The sequence below is a fragment of the Symphalangus syndactylus genome, chromosome 8 (genome assembly GCF_028878055.3).
Source record: "Symphalangus syndactylus isolate Jambi chromosome 8, NHGRI_mSymSyn1-v2.1_pri, whole genome shotgun sequence".
Lineage (NCBI taxonomy): Eukaryota > Metazoa > Chordata > Mammalia > Primates > Hylobatidae > Symphalangus > Symphalangus syndactylus.
Window position 1 is genome coordinate 77939286 of NC_072430.2, and position 18757 is coordinate 77958042.

The 18757-nt window shown below is 41.3% G+C and overlaps 1 protein-coding gene across 3 annotated transcripts in view; it reads right to left on the reverse strand.

Moving 5' to 3' along the window:
* The window catches only part of SP3 (Sp3 transcription factor), a 55837-nt gene extending 39715 nt beyond the window's left edge, over positions 1 to 16122 (reverse strand). Inside the window, exons 1-4 of one of the 3 annotated variants that reach the window (XM_055289770.2) lie at positions 15905 to 16122; positions 15143 to 15291; positions 14508 to 14630; positions 4977 to 6336 (exon numbers count right to left, since the gene is read on the reverse strand). In XM_055289770.2, the coding sequence (XP_055145745.1) occupies positions 4977 to 6336; positions 14508 to 14630; positions 15143 to 15291; positions 15905 to 15911 (1639 nt within the window). In that variant the 5' untranslated portion in view covers positions 15912 to 16122. The remainder of the gene's footprint in view (positions 1 to 4976; positions 6337 to 14507; positions 14631 to 15142; positions 15292 to 15904) is intronic. The other 2 variants (XM_055289771.1, XM_063645598.1) reach the window with 2 other exon arrangements.
* Positions 16123 to 18757: the final 2635 nt, after the last annotated feature.

Below are 18757 nucleotides of genomic sequence, written 5' to 3' on the forward strand. Positions count from 1 at the left end.
ATAAACTCTTCTTCCAACTTCAAACACCTGACTCCACTTTAAATGTGCCCAGTCTTGAAAGATTAACCGTATTTTAGTTAAAACAAAATCTGATAGAGGACTAAAGTTTGAGAGACTGAATTAAGTCTTGGCTTAAATTTGGGGGAAATTTTGACATTGGAAAGATACATAAATTCATACTTTGCCTCCTCTTACCCAGTTTCAAATACACAGCAACAATAAAGTAAAAATGAGACAACAATGAAGTTTCCTAAAACAGCATGCATTTCTCAGTGGGCCACAAATGGACAGAAATATGTAAGATTAGTAAGGTTTCAGCTTGGCGCCTGATGTTTCCAGGAAGATGGAGATTTGGCTTCTAAAGGATAAGGAGTAATAAAAGTACCCCAAAAAAGAAGGGAACAAAGTCAGACTTACTGCTTAAAACAGGCTGGAGTAGAGGTTACTTTTGTTAAAAGGGTCCTTTAAACTTAACAGAAACAAACAAAAAGGCAAGTTTCAGAGCCCTGGTTAAAAAAAAAAAAAAAGTACTTTCTCCTTTATTTTGGGAAATTGTTACATTAATGTCATGCTTATCAAAAGTAAAGTGCAGGCTAGGCACAGTGACTCATGCCTATAATTCCAACACTTTGGGAGGCCAAGGCAAGAGGACTGCTTGTGCCTAGCAGTTCAAGACCAACCTGGGCAACATAGCGAGATGCCATCTCTACAAAAAAATTTAAAACTTAGCTGGGCATGGTGGCGCTAGCCTGTAGTTCTACACATTCAGGAGGCTCAGGCCAGGAGTTTGAGATCACAATAAGTTATAATCATGCCACTGCACTCCAGCCTAGAAGACAGAGACCCTGTCTCTTAAAAAAAAAAGAAAAGACAAACCAAGGATGTCAAAGTTTTCAGCATTTTCATCTGGGCATACTACATGTAACACTGAAACAAATGTTTTGCTCTGATTTTCTGGAGAGAAAAAGCATCTTAACATGATATATCTCCCTTCTTGCCAATTAGATAGTATACCAAGAGAAAGTTTATATCCTCAAAATGAATTTATTACTAAATATGCTATGTCTTATCCAGCATTTTTATTCTCACTTGCTTTTACTTTCTCAAATAATTTCCCCGTTCCTTTAAAATCAGGACAAAATTCAAATTTAATGGCTTTCTGGAGTATTTATTTTACCCTTCCTGGGCACCATTCAATAAACTAAAATTCCATTTTGTATTCAATATACACAGTGTTTCTATTCTGATGACATTTGAAAAGTTACTGAAGAACTTAGTGCTTTATACCAAGTTCATTTCATGACCAACAGAAATCCACAAAAATCAAAGTTTCTAGATTATTTCCTAACACCTATAGAACTCTGTAACATTAATTTTGTACACACATTAAAAACTGGTTTCTAAAAACTATCTTTTATGTCTTTAGTAGTCTGTCATCTAACTCTCAAACCTTTTAGTCTCAGAACTCCTTTCCAAACTTACGTATTACTGACGTTCACAAAAAACTTCTGTTCATGTAGTACACGTGTATATTGATATTTACTGTATCATAAACAGAAATTTAAATTTAGTTCATTTAAAAATAAATCCATTACACGTTAACACAAATTAACATTTTATGAAAAACATTTTTCAAAACAAAAAAAGTTTAATGAGAAAACCATGTTTTACATTTTCATAAATCTCTGTAATGTCTAGAGTGAATAAAAGAAGACATTTGAAGTCTCATATTTGCTCCTGCACTCAATCTCTTGCAATACATGGTTCGGGCTGAAGCATATGAAGAGTATCTACTCACAGATAATGTACCTGAAAACGGCAAGAATAACTTAATATCCTTTCAGCCAATTGTGGGTTTTCTTTGAATACTACACCAAACTTAACAGGTGGCAGTTTCTTAAAGTTCAGTCCAAATGTGGAATCTGACACTACCTGTAAACTTTCTACACTGTTACTGGTCTATCTCGCACTTTGAATGGATCTTTTACTCATGCATAATTTTATAATATAATGAGTTGAGTCATTTGAAAACTGCCGGTTCACTGAACTATCATACAGATCTTCCAAATGTTAGTACATTTCATTAAAATACAGTATCAAAAAAGCTTTGTTAGTATCACTACCCATCTCATCGGAAAAATATTAAGTATTAAGAAGGTATCAAGCTCATAATAGATTTGAGTTTTCTAAAATTCTAATTTTCACTGGAAAGCACAAATTTTGTCAGCAGCAGCAGCAAATGCTTTCCAGTTTTTTTCCTTCACGTGACAGGCTCACTTCATTTTTTTTTTTTTGAGGAAATATCTGTCACTTAACTACATTAATCTCAACACCACAGTTTATCAGTCATTCTTGCAAGTAAAAACAGCATTTGATGAAAATAGCATCTAGTTCGGCTTGCAACTCACAGAACTGCATAACTGAGGAAAAAAAGTGGTTTTTTAAAGACAATTCTTATTTTGATATGTAGCAAAAATGCTTTATTAAAGCATACTTCCCATTTCATCACAAAGAATACTACAAAGATATGCAGTAGGAACTACAAACCAAAACCATAAAAAGATACCACTTCATACCCACTAGGATGGCTGTAATCAGAAAGATGGGCAATAATAAGGTTGGTGGTGCTACAGAGAAATTGGGAGCCTCAACACATTGCTGATGAGAATGTAAAACGGTATGGTCTCTTTGGAAAACCGGTTAAACCCAATTGCCATATAACCCAGCAATCCAGTCCCAGGTACATACCCAAAAGAAAACATTTCCACACAAAATACTACCTATACAAATGTTCACAGCAGCATTATTCATAATAGCCAAAAAGTGGAAACAACCTAAATGTCCATCAGCAGATAAATAAAATGTGGTATATCCATACAGTGGAACAGTATTCAGCTATATATAAAAAAATGAGGTACTGACACATACTATGACACAGATGAACCTTGAAAACATCATGCTAAATGAAAGAAACCAAACACCAAAGGCCACATATTGTACAATTACACTGATACAAAATAACTGGCAAATCCGAAGGGACAGAAACTAGCATAGTGGTTGTCAGGGTCTGAGGGGAAGGGAATGAAGAGTGACTGCTAAAGAGTACGAGTTTCCTTTTGAGGTAATAAAAATGCTCTGAAATTACATAGTGATGATGGCTGTACAACTCTATGACCACAGTTAAAACCAGTGAATTGTATAAAGAGTGAGTTTTATGGTATGTGAGTTATATCCCAATAAAGCTATTATTTTTTAAAAGACATGCAGCCTTCAAGGGTCAAGATTCAGTAAATATCTTTTCTTACTGGTTCATCAAGGTCATTCTTGAGTGAAACTCGGATTTTTAACTGCAAGTGCATGGTCACGAAGAACACAGCAATAACTATTACAGTTTGCTGTCACTGCCTTGATTTATGCTAAGACACAAGCAGTTTTATCCACCACCACTGAAAGTGTCAACACAGAGAACAAGGCAAACAATTTCTTAGTGTGGCTTGACGTGAAGGCCCTCTGAGAGTGTCTCAGGGATATCCAATGGTCCACAGATCACATTTTAAGAACTACTGCTCTAGGCCAGGAGCAGAGTGGTGGCTCACGCCTGTAATCCCAGCACTTTGGGAAGCCCAGCACTTTGGGAGGCCGAGGCTGGCGGATCACTTGAGGTCGGGAGTTTGTGACCAGCCTGGCCAACATGGTGAAACCTCACCTCTATTAAAAATACAAAAATTAGCCGGATGTGGTGGCGTGCACCTGTAATCCCAGTTATTCAGGAGCTAATCCCAGTTACTCGAGGGGCTGAGGCACGAGAATTGCTTGAACCCAGAAGGCAAAGGTTGCGGTGAGCCAAGATCACACCACTGCACTCCAGCCTGTGTGACAGAGTGAGACTCCATCTCAAAAAAAAAAAAAAAAAAAAAAAACTACCGCTCTAAACCAGTTACAGAAATCCTAATCCCAACCCCTAAAAAAAAAAAACACAGCTTCAGAAGGCTCAAATGCAATTAAAGGATTTCCAAATACAGATCTGAGGTTCTAAGACCATTCCAATTTTCTAAGCATGTATCACAAATTTATCAAAAGAAAAAAGGTAATCTTTAAATGGTGATGGGAGTTATGTCAATCAGTTCAGTTAAAGTGTCCCAATTTAAGAGTTTAGAATCACTGACCTGGTGAAAGAATGTTAGTAATACAATCTCCACAGAAATCCAAATACAAAACAGAATTAAAGTAATAAAGTTCAGGATTTACTGCACAACAAAACATTCAACCAAATGTTATCTAGACAGACAACATTAATAGGGTAAAAATGACACTATCTCTTTTTAAACTTTATTATTTAATTCTTATACAACATTCAAAGAGTAGACTTCTGAAATGTCTACCCAACTATTTCTAGCACAGCTAAGTTTAATGCCCACTATCACAGAATCAAAGAATTCTTGGTCTGGAAGGTCACCTAGACAGTTACTTAGTGCAACACCTCCATTTTACACAACAAGGAAACTGACTTTGCAAAAGAAAAATAACTTGGTCAAAATCACACGCCTAGCAAGTGGCTGAGGCATATTTACTCCCTGTACCATGTTTTCACTATACCAACCTGACTCCTCAACCAAATATAATGCATAAAAATTTTAATTCACATCACACTAAGGCCAACCAAGACACCCTAACTGCCAAATAAAAATTTTATAATGCCTGACAATATCAATCAGATGTCAAAACAAATATAAAGAAAAAACTATAAATGCAATTGGCATAATAGAAAAATGAATCACTAACTTCAAAACCTATAAATTTTCAAAGAATAATTTGGAAGATACTTTGATGTCTACTTTCATACAAACATATTTTCATACAAACATTGATCGTTACTTCTAATGTGAGCCTGATGCTGATAAATACCTAAAGCAAAAAATTTCCCTCTACGTATTATCACTGAACTTACTGATGGCATGACATAACTTAAGACTCACCTGCAGGACTGTCAGCATTCTCTCCTGGATGTAGCTGTATACCAGTAGAATCTATAGAGTTTACTGTAACTGTTTGTAGATTTGGCAACTGACCAGTGCTTAGACTAACTGGAGTTGAAGTGAAGGCTCCACCTGCCGCAACTTGACCGAGTGTGAGGGTTTGAACAGGCGTCAAAGTTATTTGCTGGGCAGCAGTATTCTGTATTTGCAAATTCTGCAAGTTCTGGACCCCTTGTACTTGAAACGTTTGCCAAGTTACCTGTCCAGAAGGGGTCACTGTCTGTGCCTGAATTAAAAAGGTTCCAGGATTCAGCTGCAACTGAAGATTTTGCAAAGCCTGTGGTGATATATTTTGACCACTGGCTTGCACACCATGGATTGTCTGTGGTGTAATACCTTGCACAATTTGGGCTTGACTGGTTGGCTGCTGAGACTCTTGAAGTTGTAGATGCTGTACAACAGGCTGTGCTGTAGAAACCTGAATATTCTGTGCCTGTGTCTCTTCAGAAACAGGCGACTGGATATAATTTCCCTGAAGATCTGAAGAATGAACTTGCCCACTAGATGTAGTCAAGCTATTTGTGTTTTGCTGTAATATACCTGTACTATCTATCGTAACAGGCAACTGTGATGAAGAGGATGTTGGCACAAATAAATCTGTATCAGTATTAGTTTCATTAATATCAGGAGAAACCCGCTCACCAGTCCTTTCTGAATTGTCTGAACTATCCATAGCTTGTCCTGTGTTTATCAAATGTCCATCGGCATTAATGCCTGCAGTCATTGTCTGAGAACTGCCCGAGAGTCCCAAAGAATCTAGATCGACACTATTGATTGGTACAAACGTAATATTTCCTGGCAGACCAAGAGGCACATTAGCAACTACTTGGGTTTGACCAGGAAAAGATGAACCACCAATTGCAACTCCCTGAACCTGGACTTGACCAGTCTGTGGTAGGAGATTCTGGATGTTAGCAGGAGGTGTTCCAGAGGCAAGTAAGGTTTGATTAGAGCCAGGAATGATCTGAATTTGACTGCTTTCTTGATTTATACCCCCATTATCTGAAGAGCCTGTGAAACCAATTTGAACCTGCTGACCATCTGTTGACTGGATCTGTGGTATCACTTGATATTGAACATTGGACACTGTACCATTTGATGAATCTGATCCTGGTGCAACGGAAAATATTTGTTGATTCTGCAAATTCTGAAGGGGAAGAACATACTGCCCACTTGAAGTAGCAGCACTTGGAATCTGTACTAGATTACCAGCTTCATCTTTTATAGTTGTAGGTGTGGCTGACAAAACCTCCCATCGGTTTGGTGCTCCTCCTAATTGTGCAGAAGCCAAATCACCTGTCTGGATGAAGAATACAAAAAGGTGATATATTTGTGGTATATTTAAACCAACCCTCAAAAAATTCTAAAAACTGGTATAAATCCTACTACCTGAAAATTCAACTTATCTTAAAATACAATAGAGTTCAAATACAGTAGCAGTACTACATGAACTACAATAATTATCACTTCCTGTTTTGTTACTGCAAAGACAATTCATCCTATTTGAATGGGATAAAAAAAATTCTCAGAATGTTCATCACAACCACAGACCAATCTTTTAGTCCTGCATCTATGATCTCTAACACTATACGGTTAAAATACAAAACAGTGGAGATGGCTATGACTAAATCAGGTGCATTATATTTGTGTATAAAAAGGAAACAGCATAGTGTATAAAGTCATCTGAGTTAGAAAAGATTTATTATTGCTATAAACCTAAAATCAAATAATGAAATCTACTCTTTTGTGGCATCTATTAACATACTCTAAAGTAAACTCATGGCTAAGGCTATTCCATTAAGCTATCAAACTCTTTACTTTTTCCAAGAACTAACGAAAAATAAAGACCTTAAAAAAACTTAATGAGAAAAAGTCATTGCCCTGTGACCACATGACAACATAGCCCCATTTGAAAGGTTTTTCTAGGATCAGAAGCTGGAGCATACACACTGTGACTTTACTTACTATTCTAAGTTTTCAGGAGAATGCCTGGCATATACCTTTTGTATTCTGGTGTATGTCTGGCATTCTTCTGCAAACTTAGAATAGTAGGTAAGGCCACAGTCTGTATACTTCTGGACCTGCTAGAAGCTCAGTTATCATCCCCATAGTTTATGGATTAGGCAAGATTGGAAAAAACCCAATGTAGAAAAGCAGAAAGCAATAAAACCCTACATGTCAATGTCCAAGAGTAGATTTTTTTAAGGGAATAATAGCAATAATGTCTAACATTTAAGGTTTTCTTTTATATGCCAAGTACTATGAGAAGGGTTTTCAGGATTATGTAATTTACTCCTTAAAATAATCCTATGAGATAGGTATTATCCCTATTTCACAGCTGAGAAAATTGAGGGACAAAATCACATAGCTATCAAACAGACAAGACAGGATTTAAAACTAGGCTAAGCTTAACTCCAAAACACAGGCCCTTAAACACTGGATCATGTTTGTGTCATTCCTACCCCCAAGACCAATGGCAAAGACACAGGGAATAAGACCTATGTAATTTATCATCAAAATAAAGCCGTCCTTCTCCTACTTCCTTCTAGATCTACCTGTGAGTTCAGTAACTCCATGTATCATTAGACAATGGAAACATAAGCCTATCTAGCCCAGAACTGTCAACCTAAGATCCATGATTAGGCTTCAAGGAAGCCCTTTAAAACAGCATGCCAACTTTCTGACGAAGTATTAATACAATTTGAGGGAGAGAAAGATAATCTAGGGTTTCATTATATTCTCAATGGGAATTTCAATGGGACCATAAAAATCAGTTGAGACATACACAGTTCTCTCAGCATAAACCATTCCATAAAACTTAATGCAAACACGATAAACAAAAAAACCTTAAGTTTCTTAAAGAAACTCACTACCTAATTTTCATGAAGACATAGTTGAGAAATATATACAGTTATTTCGGTGGATGAACCACAGTTAAATGACTCAATTCAAACATTTGAATGTAATTTACCAAGGTGAAATACACACGAGTAAACCCATGACATACAATCCCAATCGTCAAATGGTTCACTGTCAATCCAAGCAGACATACACACATCCATGCTAATACAATGTGAAAAGTAGCATAGACTAGTCATATGATCAAAACTCTCTGTGGAAGATACAAGATTAAAAAAAAGATTTCATATAGAGATATTTTAAAGTAATATTAGAATATAAGATTTTCCCGTAGTCAGTTAAAAAAGAGGCACTAATAAAAGCACAGAAACAATAAAATCACAGACAAAAAGAAACCCTAAATAATAATATGCAGTTTGGAGTTGAAGAAAAGATCCCAAAAAAGGCTCATATTCATAGAGGAAAGTAATGGGGACTAGATATTTTTATCAAGGCTTGTAAATGGCTTCACAGATCACTAAATGTTTGGACTTTATCCTGTAGATAGTGAGTGAAAGCTATAAAAGGTTTATAAGCAAGTGAGTGGTGCAATCACATCTGTTTTATAAAGATAAACTGAGGCTCAATGAAGGAGACCAAAAGAAAGAGAGAAGAGACTAAAGGCTGAGAAATTGTGGAACCCAATACAAATCTCTAGGCCTGAACTAAAATAGTGATCTGTCTTAAATACACTTAAATTATATTTACTAAATAATTTTAAAATGAAGGATCAGACATTAAAGTCACATGTCACTCTGCAACTTCAATCAGGTATGGAAATTACAATGTTAAGTCACCTTTCCTCACATTACAGTGACAAATGTTTCATTTCGGTCTCTTGGCATTTTAAGTAAACTACAAATATTTAAATCTATATACTAAAATCTACACTAAAGTGTGTCTAAAATCCAATCTTTATCTTCTCAAGGTTATTGCTCACCTGGAGGATCCACTGAAATTTTTTCTGACCAGCATAAAATTTACAAGTATTGAACTTTTATCAAAGAATATAGTAACTCAGACACAAATTAATATTATCATACTGGTATTTTGTCCCTTTTCCTTTCTTTAAAAAAAAAGTCAAATTTATAGCATCTAAAGTTTTTTTTTTTTTTTACAAAATAGTAATAAAGGCAGAGATATTCAACCATCATTGAACAGCTTTCTAGTCAAGAAATTCCTTAAAAATAAATACAGCTAACTCAAATGACAAATCTGAGTAAATATTGCCCAAGTCATCCCCTCTCCAGAAGCTAGATAAAAATAAACTGTAGTGCCATTTTTCCCAGCAATTCAGGCCATTAATTGAAGGAAAATCTCTAAACGTAGAGCAAAGTGATGTATTCCGAACTTTTCTGAATAAGCCTGAAATGAAAAGCATTATTAAAATAGCTGTGAAGCACAACGATGGGAAAAAAGAAGCAAGAAAAGGGACTTTTTAAACTTAATAAATTTGCAGTTTTAAAAAAATTTGCTAAATACCCTATTTTCTAAATGGAATGGAAAAAACACATTGAATCAGAAAACTAGATGATTTATGCTAAAACTACACTCACACATTGAATCAGAAAACTAGATGATTTATGCTAAAACTACACTCGACAAAGAATATATTACACAAGAAAAAAAAGCTCAGAACTGAGTTCTACTTCTGGCTACACTGTGGAATTGTGTGAGTTAGAGCAACTCAATTTCCTCATGTCAACAACTGGAAAAACAATACCTTGCAGGGTCATAAGAACCAGAAGAAAAATATTAGATTTTATCAACTATTGAGCACTGTGTAATCCCAAGATCATTGTGATTGCTAAGATTATGAGAACAGATTTGAAAAACATCCATTAAAATTAGCCTAGCACAATTCCCGGCACTCAGTAAGATCAATATATATTTACTGAATGAATAGTTATTTTACTTTAAAATCACTGCAAACACAATGACAGAACGGATCAAAACAAATTTTGAGGTATTAAGAGCCTTCTATGAAAAAGTCTTAAACCAATTTTAAGCCTATTTATTTCCACAATTCCACAATGAATCAGCTCCAAATTATTACAAAACTACAAAGCCTTGTAAAGCACAATCATTTGTAAAACAAATTTCATCAGCAATATACCACTAAAAGAGATAAAGTACACTAAATATCAAATGGGAGAGGAATAAATCAGAAAATCATCTGAGACCAAAAAAAAAAAAAAAAAAAGTTTGAAAAATGTTTGATATTAGACTACTGGAAACACTACAGAAACAAAAGAATAAAAGAAGATTTAAAAACATACAACCATGGCAGGGCCGGTGGCTCACACCTGTAATCCCAGCACTGTGGGAGGCTGAGGCGGGCAGATCACTTGAGGTCAGGAGTTCGAGACCAGCCTGACCAACATGATGAAACACCGCCTCTCCTAAAAAGACAAAAATTAGCCAGGCATGGTGTACATCTGTAGTCCCAGCTACTCGGGGGCTGAGGCAGAAGAATGGCTTGGGCCTGGAAGGCGGAGACTGCAGTGAGCCGAGATTCCGCAACCGCACTCCAGCCTGGGTGACAGGGCGAGCGAGACTCAGTATCAAAAAAATAAAAATTAAAAAAATTAAAACAGGTAACCTAGATGAGAACTAGTATTTGATTTAGAAGCAAGATAATCCTCTACATAACTTATGTCTACATAAGTTTACAAACCAAATTAAAAATCCACCAGTGTTTCTCTCAGTACCTAATATTCTTACCGGACAATTAACAAACAAAACCTAGACGGGTGGATCCTTTGAGTCTAGGAGTTCAAGACCAGCCTAGGCAACATGGCGAAACCCCATCTCTACAAAAAATACAAAAATTAGCCAGGCATGGTGGCATATGCCTGTAGTCTCAGCTACTAGGGAGGCTGAGGTGGGAGGATCAATTGAGCCCCAGTGGTTGAGGTGGCAGTGAGTTGTAATCACACACCTGCACTCCAGCCTGGGAGACAAAGCAAGCCTTTCTCAAAAAACAAACAAAAACACCATCTAACATGAATGTTGGCGTTAGTACGGTAAAAAGTTGTAACTAAGGCACTCTAAGTCTCTCTACATACAAATATACCTGTGGAAACGGAAAAAGAAAAAATTCACACCACCTATTACATAGCATTTGGAAATGATTATTAACTTAGTTCCCACGAATGCCTTTACGAAAGCCAGAAATAGGAAAGGAAGGAGTGTAACTGGAAACAAGAACAAGTTTTTGGGAAGCTGAGGTGGAAACAAACTAAGAACTTAGGCAAATATTCAAGTTTTTTAAAATCTTCAAAGAGCACTAGAAGAACTGAAACAGACTTCAAATAGAATTACCCTACCCAATGAATTAGTTACAATGACAGCACAGGTCTTATTTTAAATAATGGCAAAATAACTTTTTTGAAGTAAGCCGTTACTTATTTTTTAGCTCAACGTTTATGTGCCAAATTAAGGAACACTAAATTTACAACCTAAACCAAAGATCAGGCAATCACTTTCACAATAGTCACTTATTTTAGGCCAGGCACAGTGGCTTACGCCTGTAATCCCAGCACTTTGGGAGGCCAAGGTGGGCGGATCACGAGGTCAGGAGATCGAGACCATCCTGGCTAACACAGTGAAACCCCGTCTCTACTAAAAACACAAAAAAAAAAATTAGCCGGGCATGGTGGCACACGCCTGTAGTCCCAGTTATTCGGGAGGCTGAGGCAGGAGAATGGCGTGAACCCGGGAAGCAGAGCTTGCAGTGAGCTGAGATCGTGCCACTGCACTCCAGCCTGGGCCACAGAATGACACTCTGCCTCAAAAAAATAAAAATAAAAATAAATAGTCACTTATTTTATTCCACTGAAGTAAAAATGACGTAAATTAATAATCCACAAGTTCACATAAACGCAAACTGGTCAAAGTTAATACTTGCACAAAGGTCTACTTTTTTCTATTTCCTGGTTTACTACTAAAATTAGCCACAACTTAAGTACAAAGGAGTGTTGCTATAAAACCATCTTTCAGAGTCCATGTTGTAGGACATTATATACGAGACTGCTTTGTGACTAGACTTCTTCAGCAATGTACCGTGGGCAACCAAACACCCTTGGCTAGGATCCTCTTTTATGACAAATTCCAAATTCAAAATCCAAATATTAAAAACAATCTTCAGCACAGTTGATTGGCTTTTCAAGGCCCTTTTAATCTCAAAATACCAAGCTAAACTGGCATAAAGTTAATCTGTATGTGTATATTTCCATTTGTTTAAACACAACAATATATATGCAATGTGGAATCCTGGACTGGATCCCAGAAGAGAAAATGGACATTAGTGGAAAAGCTGGTGAAATGCAAACAAAGTCTAGTTAGTAATGTCACACCAGTGTTCATTGGACAAATGTATCATCATTATCCTAACATTAGGGGAAGCTGGATGAAGGGTATGAGATGACTCAGTTCTGTATTTCCAACTTTTCTATAAATTTAAAATTATTCCAAAATACAATTATTTAAAAACACAGCTATAACCTCTCATAATTCCCAGTCATTTGAGTAATAAAAGATTATCTAAGCCCATGAACTCGTGTGAACTTCCTTTTCTAAGATGTGCTGAAAAAATGTTTTAAGTTCACATTTGCACTGGAAAAATAAATTTTTAGCAAATTTTCCATTTGCTAAGGCAAATACACACAAGCCAGTCTTACCAATTTTACTCAAAGTGAAAAATCTTGGGTGCAGGTACCAGACATCATAAAGAAATATATGGTTTGGGTTTGTTTTTTTTTAGGCAAAACTATTTTCATTTTACTATGATTGGCAAATCATGATGTATTTGATTGATAAATCTCAGATTTATCAGATTGATTCTAGTTCGTGTTCATCTGGCAGAATATGTGTTGTCAGGAGTGATTTGGTAATTCAGAGAAGCAGCTGAAGAAGCCTGGAAACTTCCCTACAAGTATATGGCCACAGCTGGCTAAGGTTGGAGACAGTATTCTATCCTTGGGCCTCAGACTCACATATATATGTACATACACATATTTTTCACCCATACTTCCTTACTTCTCCCCTCCCCCATCTGTAAACTAATATCTAAACTTTACACATTACAGTTACAAGAAAAGTCCTGTTCCATTTGAAATACAAAAAAGATCAGTAGAAGCAATCTGCTTTTTAATTTTACTTATGCAGTAGTTTTTTAAGATACAGTCAATTTGTTTTGGCACTTCGGAACTAGAGGGATACAGTCCATAAAAAAATCTACCAACCCTCAGTGAAGCTGAAATGAGGTGAAAAAAAGGCGTACCAATCCATAAATGTATTTAAAAATAACAATGCCTAACATAATTTTACATTTTTACATCTTAATCTGCTTATGAAAAAACAAGACATTAAAACTATTCACATCCCCTATAACGAAGCACTAAAATTACAAATCTATTTACCAATAATAGCCTAATACTGGTTTAACTTAAAAAAAAAAAAAAATACCTGGACATACTAAGCATTTGCTGTAGACTATACCAAATACCAAACTTCTGTCTTCAGTGACTATTCAAAGTATCACTCCACAAATCAATTCCTATGATCCACCACACACACACACACAGAGAGGGTTTTCATTATTTTAATAGGTGAACAAATCTACACAACAGTGATGATCCAAACGTAAAATTCACAATTAACAGTCTAAAACTGTTCCTAACTTATTTGTATTAACCTCTCATATAACACAGGCGAGCTCCTCCCCTTGCCCGACACTGAAAACACTACAGAAAGAATCCCACCACATCTTACCTGACTAGCAGTCGTAATAAAATGAAAACATACTTTTGCCAACCAAATTCAACTGTAAGTACTGTACTACTAGTATGCATGTAAATACAATTCCTTACATATACTTTTCTAACACTGACAGTCATACTGTTTCAAAAGCTAAAGTACTATCTAAGCAACTTGCTAATTTCAAAGGCTGCTAAATGTTTCACTCGCCCCCCTTACAAAAAAGAAAGTCACTGCAAATTTAAGTAGTAGTCTGCAAAAACTAAAATTCAACCATTTTGAATGATCACTAAAAAAGCAAAGAGTGTTCACCCCTGCATACAAAAGGGTAATTCAAAGAATAAACCCTCATTTTTTTTAATAATGTATGATTTAAAGCAGTAAGATCCTGTAACTTCCAAAAGAAAATGCTCCAGGTTCAAAAATACTAAAAACTAAAGACACTGCCTCTAGTTGATACTATCTATGGCCGATAGGCTGTGCTTGAAAATTTTGTAGTGTTCAGCGAAGGAGTTTTCAGCACTGATATGAATTGCTCAAACATCCATTTTGGAGTCCTCTACCCCCGCCCTCTCAGACTTCATTTTGTGAAGATTTTGCGCGAGGTGCCGCAGTGACAATTTCGAGAAAGCCTGGGCTGGCTTCAGACCCAAACAGGGATGCGAAAGAGCAGGAAAGGGCGCCCTGGAGCCCAGCGGCCCGTGCGGGTCGGGGGAAGCGCGGGCGCCGGGGAGGCCTTTTGGGCGGGCGCGCCACGGGTCCGGGATGGCGGGCGCCCGGCCTCGGCGGGGGCGGGCCGCGCGCGGGACTTACCGCTCCGGCGGCGGCGGGGGCCCCGGCTGCGGCGGCCGCCTCCTCCTCGTCGTCGCCCGGCGATGGCGGCCCTATCTTGCTGCAGGTAGCGGCCAGCAGAGCGAGCGGTGACGGCTGAGTGTCCTACCCCCAATGGGCGGGTTCAGAGAGGGAGACAGGGGGAGGGGGTGGCGGTTAGGGCCGGGCCGCCGCTCGCACAGGAAGTACGACTCGGTCCCCGCCGACTGCGCCCGGGCGAGCGCCAGCCCGCACTCTCCTCCTTCTCCTCCTGGTCCCGCCACCGGCCCCCGCCTGGAGTCCCCCGCTCCACGCACCCCGGCTCCCCGGTCCGCGGGCAGGCGGGCGGCGGGCTGCGCGCCGGGCCTCCGCCTTCCGCCCGGAACCCACCCCCGGGAGGGCACGCTGGGGCCCACACTCACACGCGCACAAAAAGGCGGCAGGCGGGCGAGGCGGGGCGGCGCGGGCGGGGTCGGAGCGTTGGCGCCTCGGGCGGGCAGCTCCCGGGGCGGGGGGAGGGGAGTGGAAGGGAGGGGAGAGGCGAGGAGGGAGGGGTGAGGCGAGGAGGGAGGGGAGAGGCGAGGGGAGGAGAAAGCGGCGCGAGGGGGGAGCCGGGCCCGGGTTCAGCCGCTCCTCACCTGGGCCGCCGCCGCCGCCGCCACCGCGCCGTTTCCGTGCTGTTGCTGCTGCTGCAGATACTCGCCGTGGCCGCCGCCGCCGCCACCGCCGCCGCCGCTATCCACGTCCAAGGCAGCCATTTCCTCTTGTTTCACGGGCTTTTCGGGAGCTGCAGGCACAGCGCGGGGGGGTGGGGGTGGGGAGGAAGGCGGGTGGCGGAGAGGGAGGGGGCCCGCGGGCCGAGGCGAAATTACTCCCAAAGCCCGGACCCAGGCCCCTTCCCCTCCCCCACCCGCCCCCCGGCGGCGGCGGCGGCGGCGGCTCCCTCCTCCCCTCCTGCTGCTGCCCCCGCCCGCCGCTGCCTGTAACCCTCCTCCTCCTCCTCTTTCCCTCCTCCTCCTCCTCCCCGCGCTGCCCCTGCCCCCTCTCCTCTCCTCCCCTTTCCCTTCGCGCCGCTCGCTCTCACTCGCGCTCGCTCCTCTCGCACCGTCAGTCACTCACACACGCCCGCCCGCGCCCGCACACAGGGGGATGCGCTCCCGGCGGCCCGGGCCGCCCGCCCCGGGGCCTGGCGGGGAGACGGCGTTGCTGGGGCTTCGGGGGTAGACGGTGGCTGGCAGGGAGGGGAGGGAGGCGCAGGGGAGTGCAGCTTTCTGCCTCTCACAGACACTCGGTCGCACACACGGGGCCAGGACCGGCGGCAGCGGCCCCGGGCTGGCTGTGGTCGGCGGCAGCGGCGGCGGCGGCAGCAGCAAGGGTTGCTCTCTCTCGGCTTTACGTACCGGTCATAGTGTGTTTAGGGCACCTCAGGCGGGGCTCCCCGCCGCCTTACACATGGTGAGGAGCGAAGGCGGCGGCGGCGGGAGAGGATGCGGGAAGCGGCGGCGGACACGGCCGGAGCGGTCCGGGGATTTTTTTTTCCTATTTTGATTGACTGTGCGGGAAACACAAAAGGTGGAGCCTCCAGCCCAAAAGGGGGGAAGAGGGTGACAGCCCGCCCGGAACTCCCGCCCCTCTTCTTGGCTCTCATTCGCCGCCGTGCTGTTCGTCGGCTGTGCTCATTGGTCCAGGTCCCCGTCCGTCGGTCTGCCAGGCGGCGCGCTTCCTGTTTGCCCCCGGGTGGAAGGGGAGAGACAATGAGCGGCCGTGGCAGCGTAGGTTTCCGAGAGCGGCTACGGCTCGCCGGTTACCCCGCTGTGCCCGCCTCTCTCGCCGGCTGCCGCTGCCAGGCCCGAGGCGCAGGCCTCCTCCGCCTCGCAGGCGCTCGGAGCAGGCCTAGCCAAGCTGTAGGGGAGCTGAGCTGGGGAGGAAATTCGTCCCCGGTGACTCCTGCTCCACTGGACGCTTCCTCCATCCCGGCAGCAGCCTTGGCCGGATCTCCCCAGGGCCTCGCGCTCTTGGAGCCGCCGCTTCCCTGCGCTGCCAGGAGGCCACCGCCGCTCAGCCCCGGGGCTGCTGCTGCGGCCGCTGCCGCTACTGAGCAAACCAGACCCGCCCCACGAGCCCGGGGGGAGGGAGCTGGTATTAGGGGAGACACCCCCTCCGAGGCTGGAGGAGGATTTTTCTCTCACACATCCAGCTTTCTGATTCACAGTCACAGCCATCTCGCTCCCAGCCCCCTTAGCCTAGCTTTCCAACCGGTCTCCGACTTTCACGTACCCTGAAGGCAGGCATTTAAAGCAAAAAAGAAATCTCAAGTCACCTCACATACGGAAGGAGAGTTTTAATTTTGGCCAGTGGCACCAAAACGGGCACTTAAAAGTATATTTCATTTTACTTGTGGTATGTATATGTATTCAATGGGGCAGAATTCTGTGTTTTAAAAAATCGGTCACATAATCATTTTGCTGCACAAACGTATTATTCCCGGCCTCTTTATCGTCTTGGTACCAAGTCAGGTATCTCCTGAAACAAGCCCATCAACCACTGCCAACGTTTTTTAAAGTCGTGAACCGGTGAAGTACCTTTTTTCCCCATTGGAACATTTTTGTTGTATTTTAAAATCTTGTTTCACTTACTGGATTAGGTTAACACTCCTTCCTTCTTTGGCATCCTTGATATCTTGCTGTCATCCTGGGGGAAAATGCTCAGGTTTTCTGTCTCTGTTTTGCCAACTAAGAGACATCTCTCCCTGTTACCTTCAAGTATAGTTACCAAGAAAGAAGTTAAATTCAAGAGGTGGAAACACTGTCCACAACACCTCTTTTTTAGAAATCTGGCTCAAGATTCAGTTTTCCCATTACTGTGATGATATTTTATGTGATACGTGATGTGCTGGTGGATGAGGTTGTGAAGTCCAAGCACTTTAACCAGATTTTGTGTGTCCTAACTTAATAGGTAATCCATTTGTGAGATAGTGAGTTTGCATCCCAGTTCCAAAGCACTTAACCGCCCATGCTCACAGGATCAGAAACATTGTATGGTTACTTTGCTCTTAATTGTACAAAGATCGAATTTCCAGGGAATTAACCTAAAAACCACAAACATGCGGAAACGAGACTCAAAATTCTGCGTCCAAGAATAGGGTTCATCTCTACTAATAGTAAGTCCTTGTAGTCTCATATTTAAGTGGAAAAATCACTTTCAAAGTTGAATGGTATAACCTGTGTACTATTTTACAACAAAAACTTTTAAGGAAATAAAAGTCACAAAATAACCTGATTTGGGGTGGGGGAAATGGAGAAAGAGATGGGTGCCTTGAAGAGCAGGACAGGTGAAAATAAGTGGACTGGGAGAGAGGAAGGGAAGTCACTATTATCACTGTTCCTACCTGGATCTCTTGGGTGGAAGGTAGCTCTTTCCCTAGAAAGGATATTTCAGGCATTTTCAGTTGTTTTTTTGTTTTTTTTCAGGAGTGGGGATATGTTCTACACTGTCACCATACCCTTTTTGCAAAGTGTTAGTCCAGCCACCTAGAGAGCAAAGTACTTGGCCACAGGAATTAAATTCATTTCTTCATTGATACCAATTGGCAAATGATATGAGACATGAATTGTCTTTTTTCTTTTTTGGGGGAGGGGCTGTGGGGATGGCACGTCCACAGACCATTTTGACAAACAAAAAAACACTTCTGAAAAAGAAAAAAATAGCCTAGCTGAGCGCAGTGGCTCACACCTGTAATCCCAGCACTTTGGGAAGCCGAGGCAGGCAGATCACTTGAGGTCAGAAGTTCGAGACCAGCCTCACTGCCATAGTGAAACCCCGTCTCTACTTGAAATACAAAAATTAGCCAGGCATGGTGGCGCACACGTGTAATCCCAGCTACTCAGGAGACTGAGACAGGAGAATCACTTGAACCTGGGAGATGGAGGTTGCGGTGAGCCGAGATGGCATCACCGCACTCCAGCAAGACTGAGACTGTCTAAAAAAAAAAAAAAAACCTAGCTGAACTAACTATACTGCTTTTGATGCGATGCTTTTAAGAGATACATATGGAGGTAGGGTGACAAAGAGAGGTTGGTTAATTGGTACAAACATACAGTTAGATAGAAGGAATAAGTTCTAGTGTTCAATAGCACAGTAGGGTGACTATAGTAAATAGCAATATATTTTATATTTCAAAATAACTGGAAGGGAAAATTTGAAATGTTCCCAACATAAGAAATTACAAATGTTCAAGGTGACAGGGGAGAGGG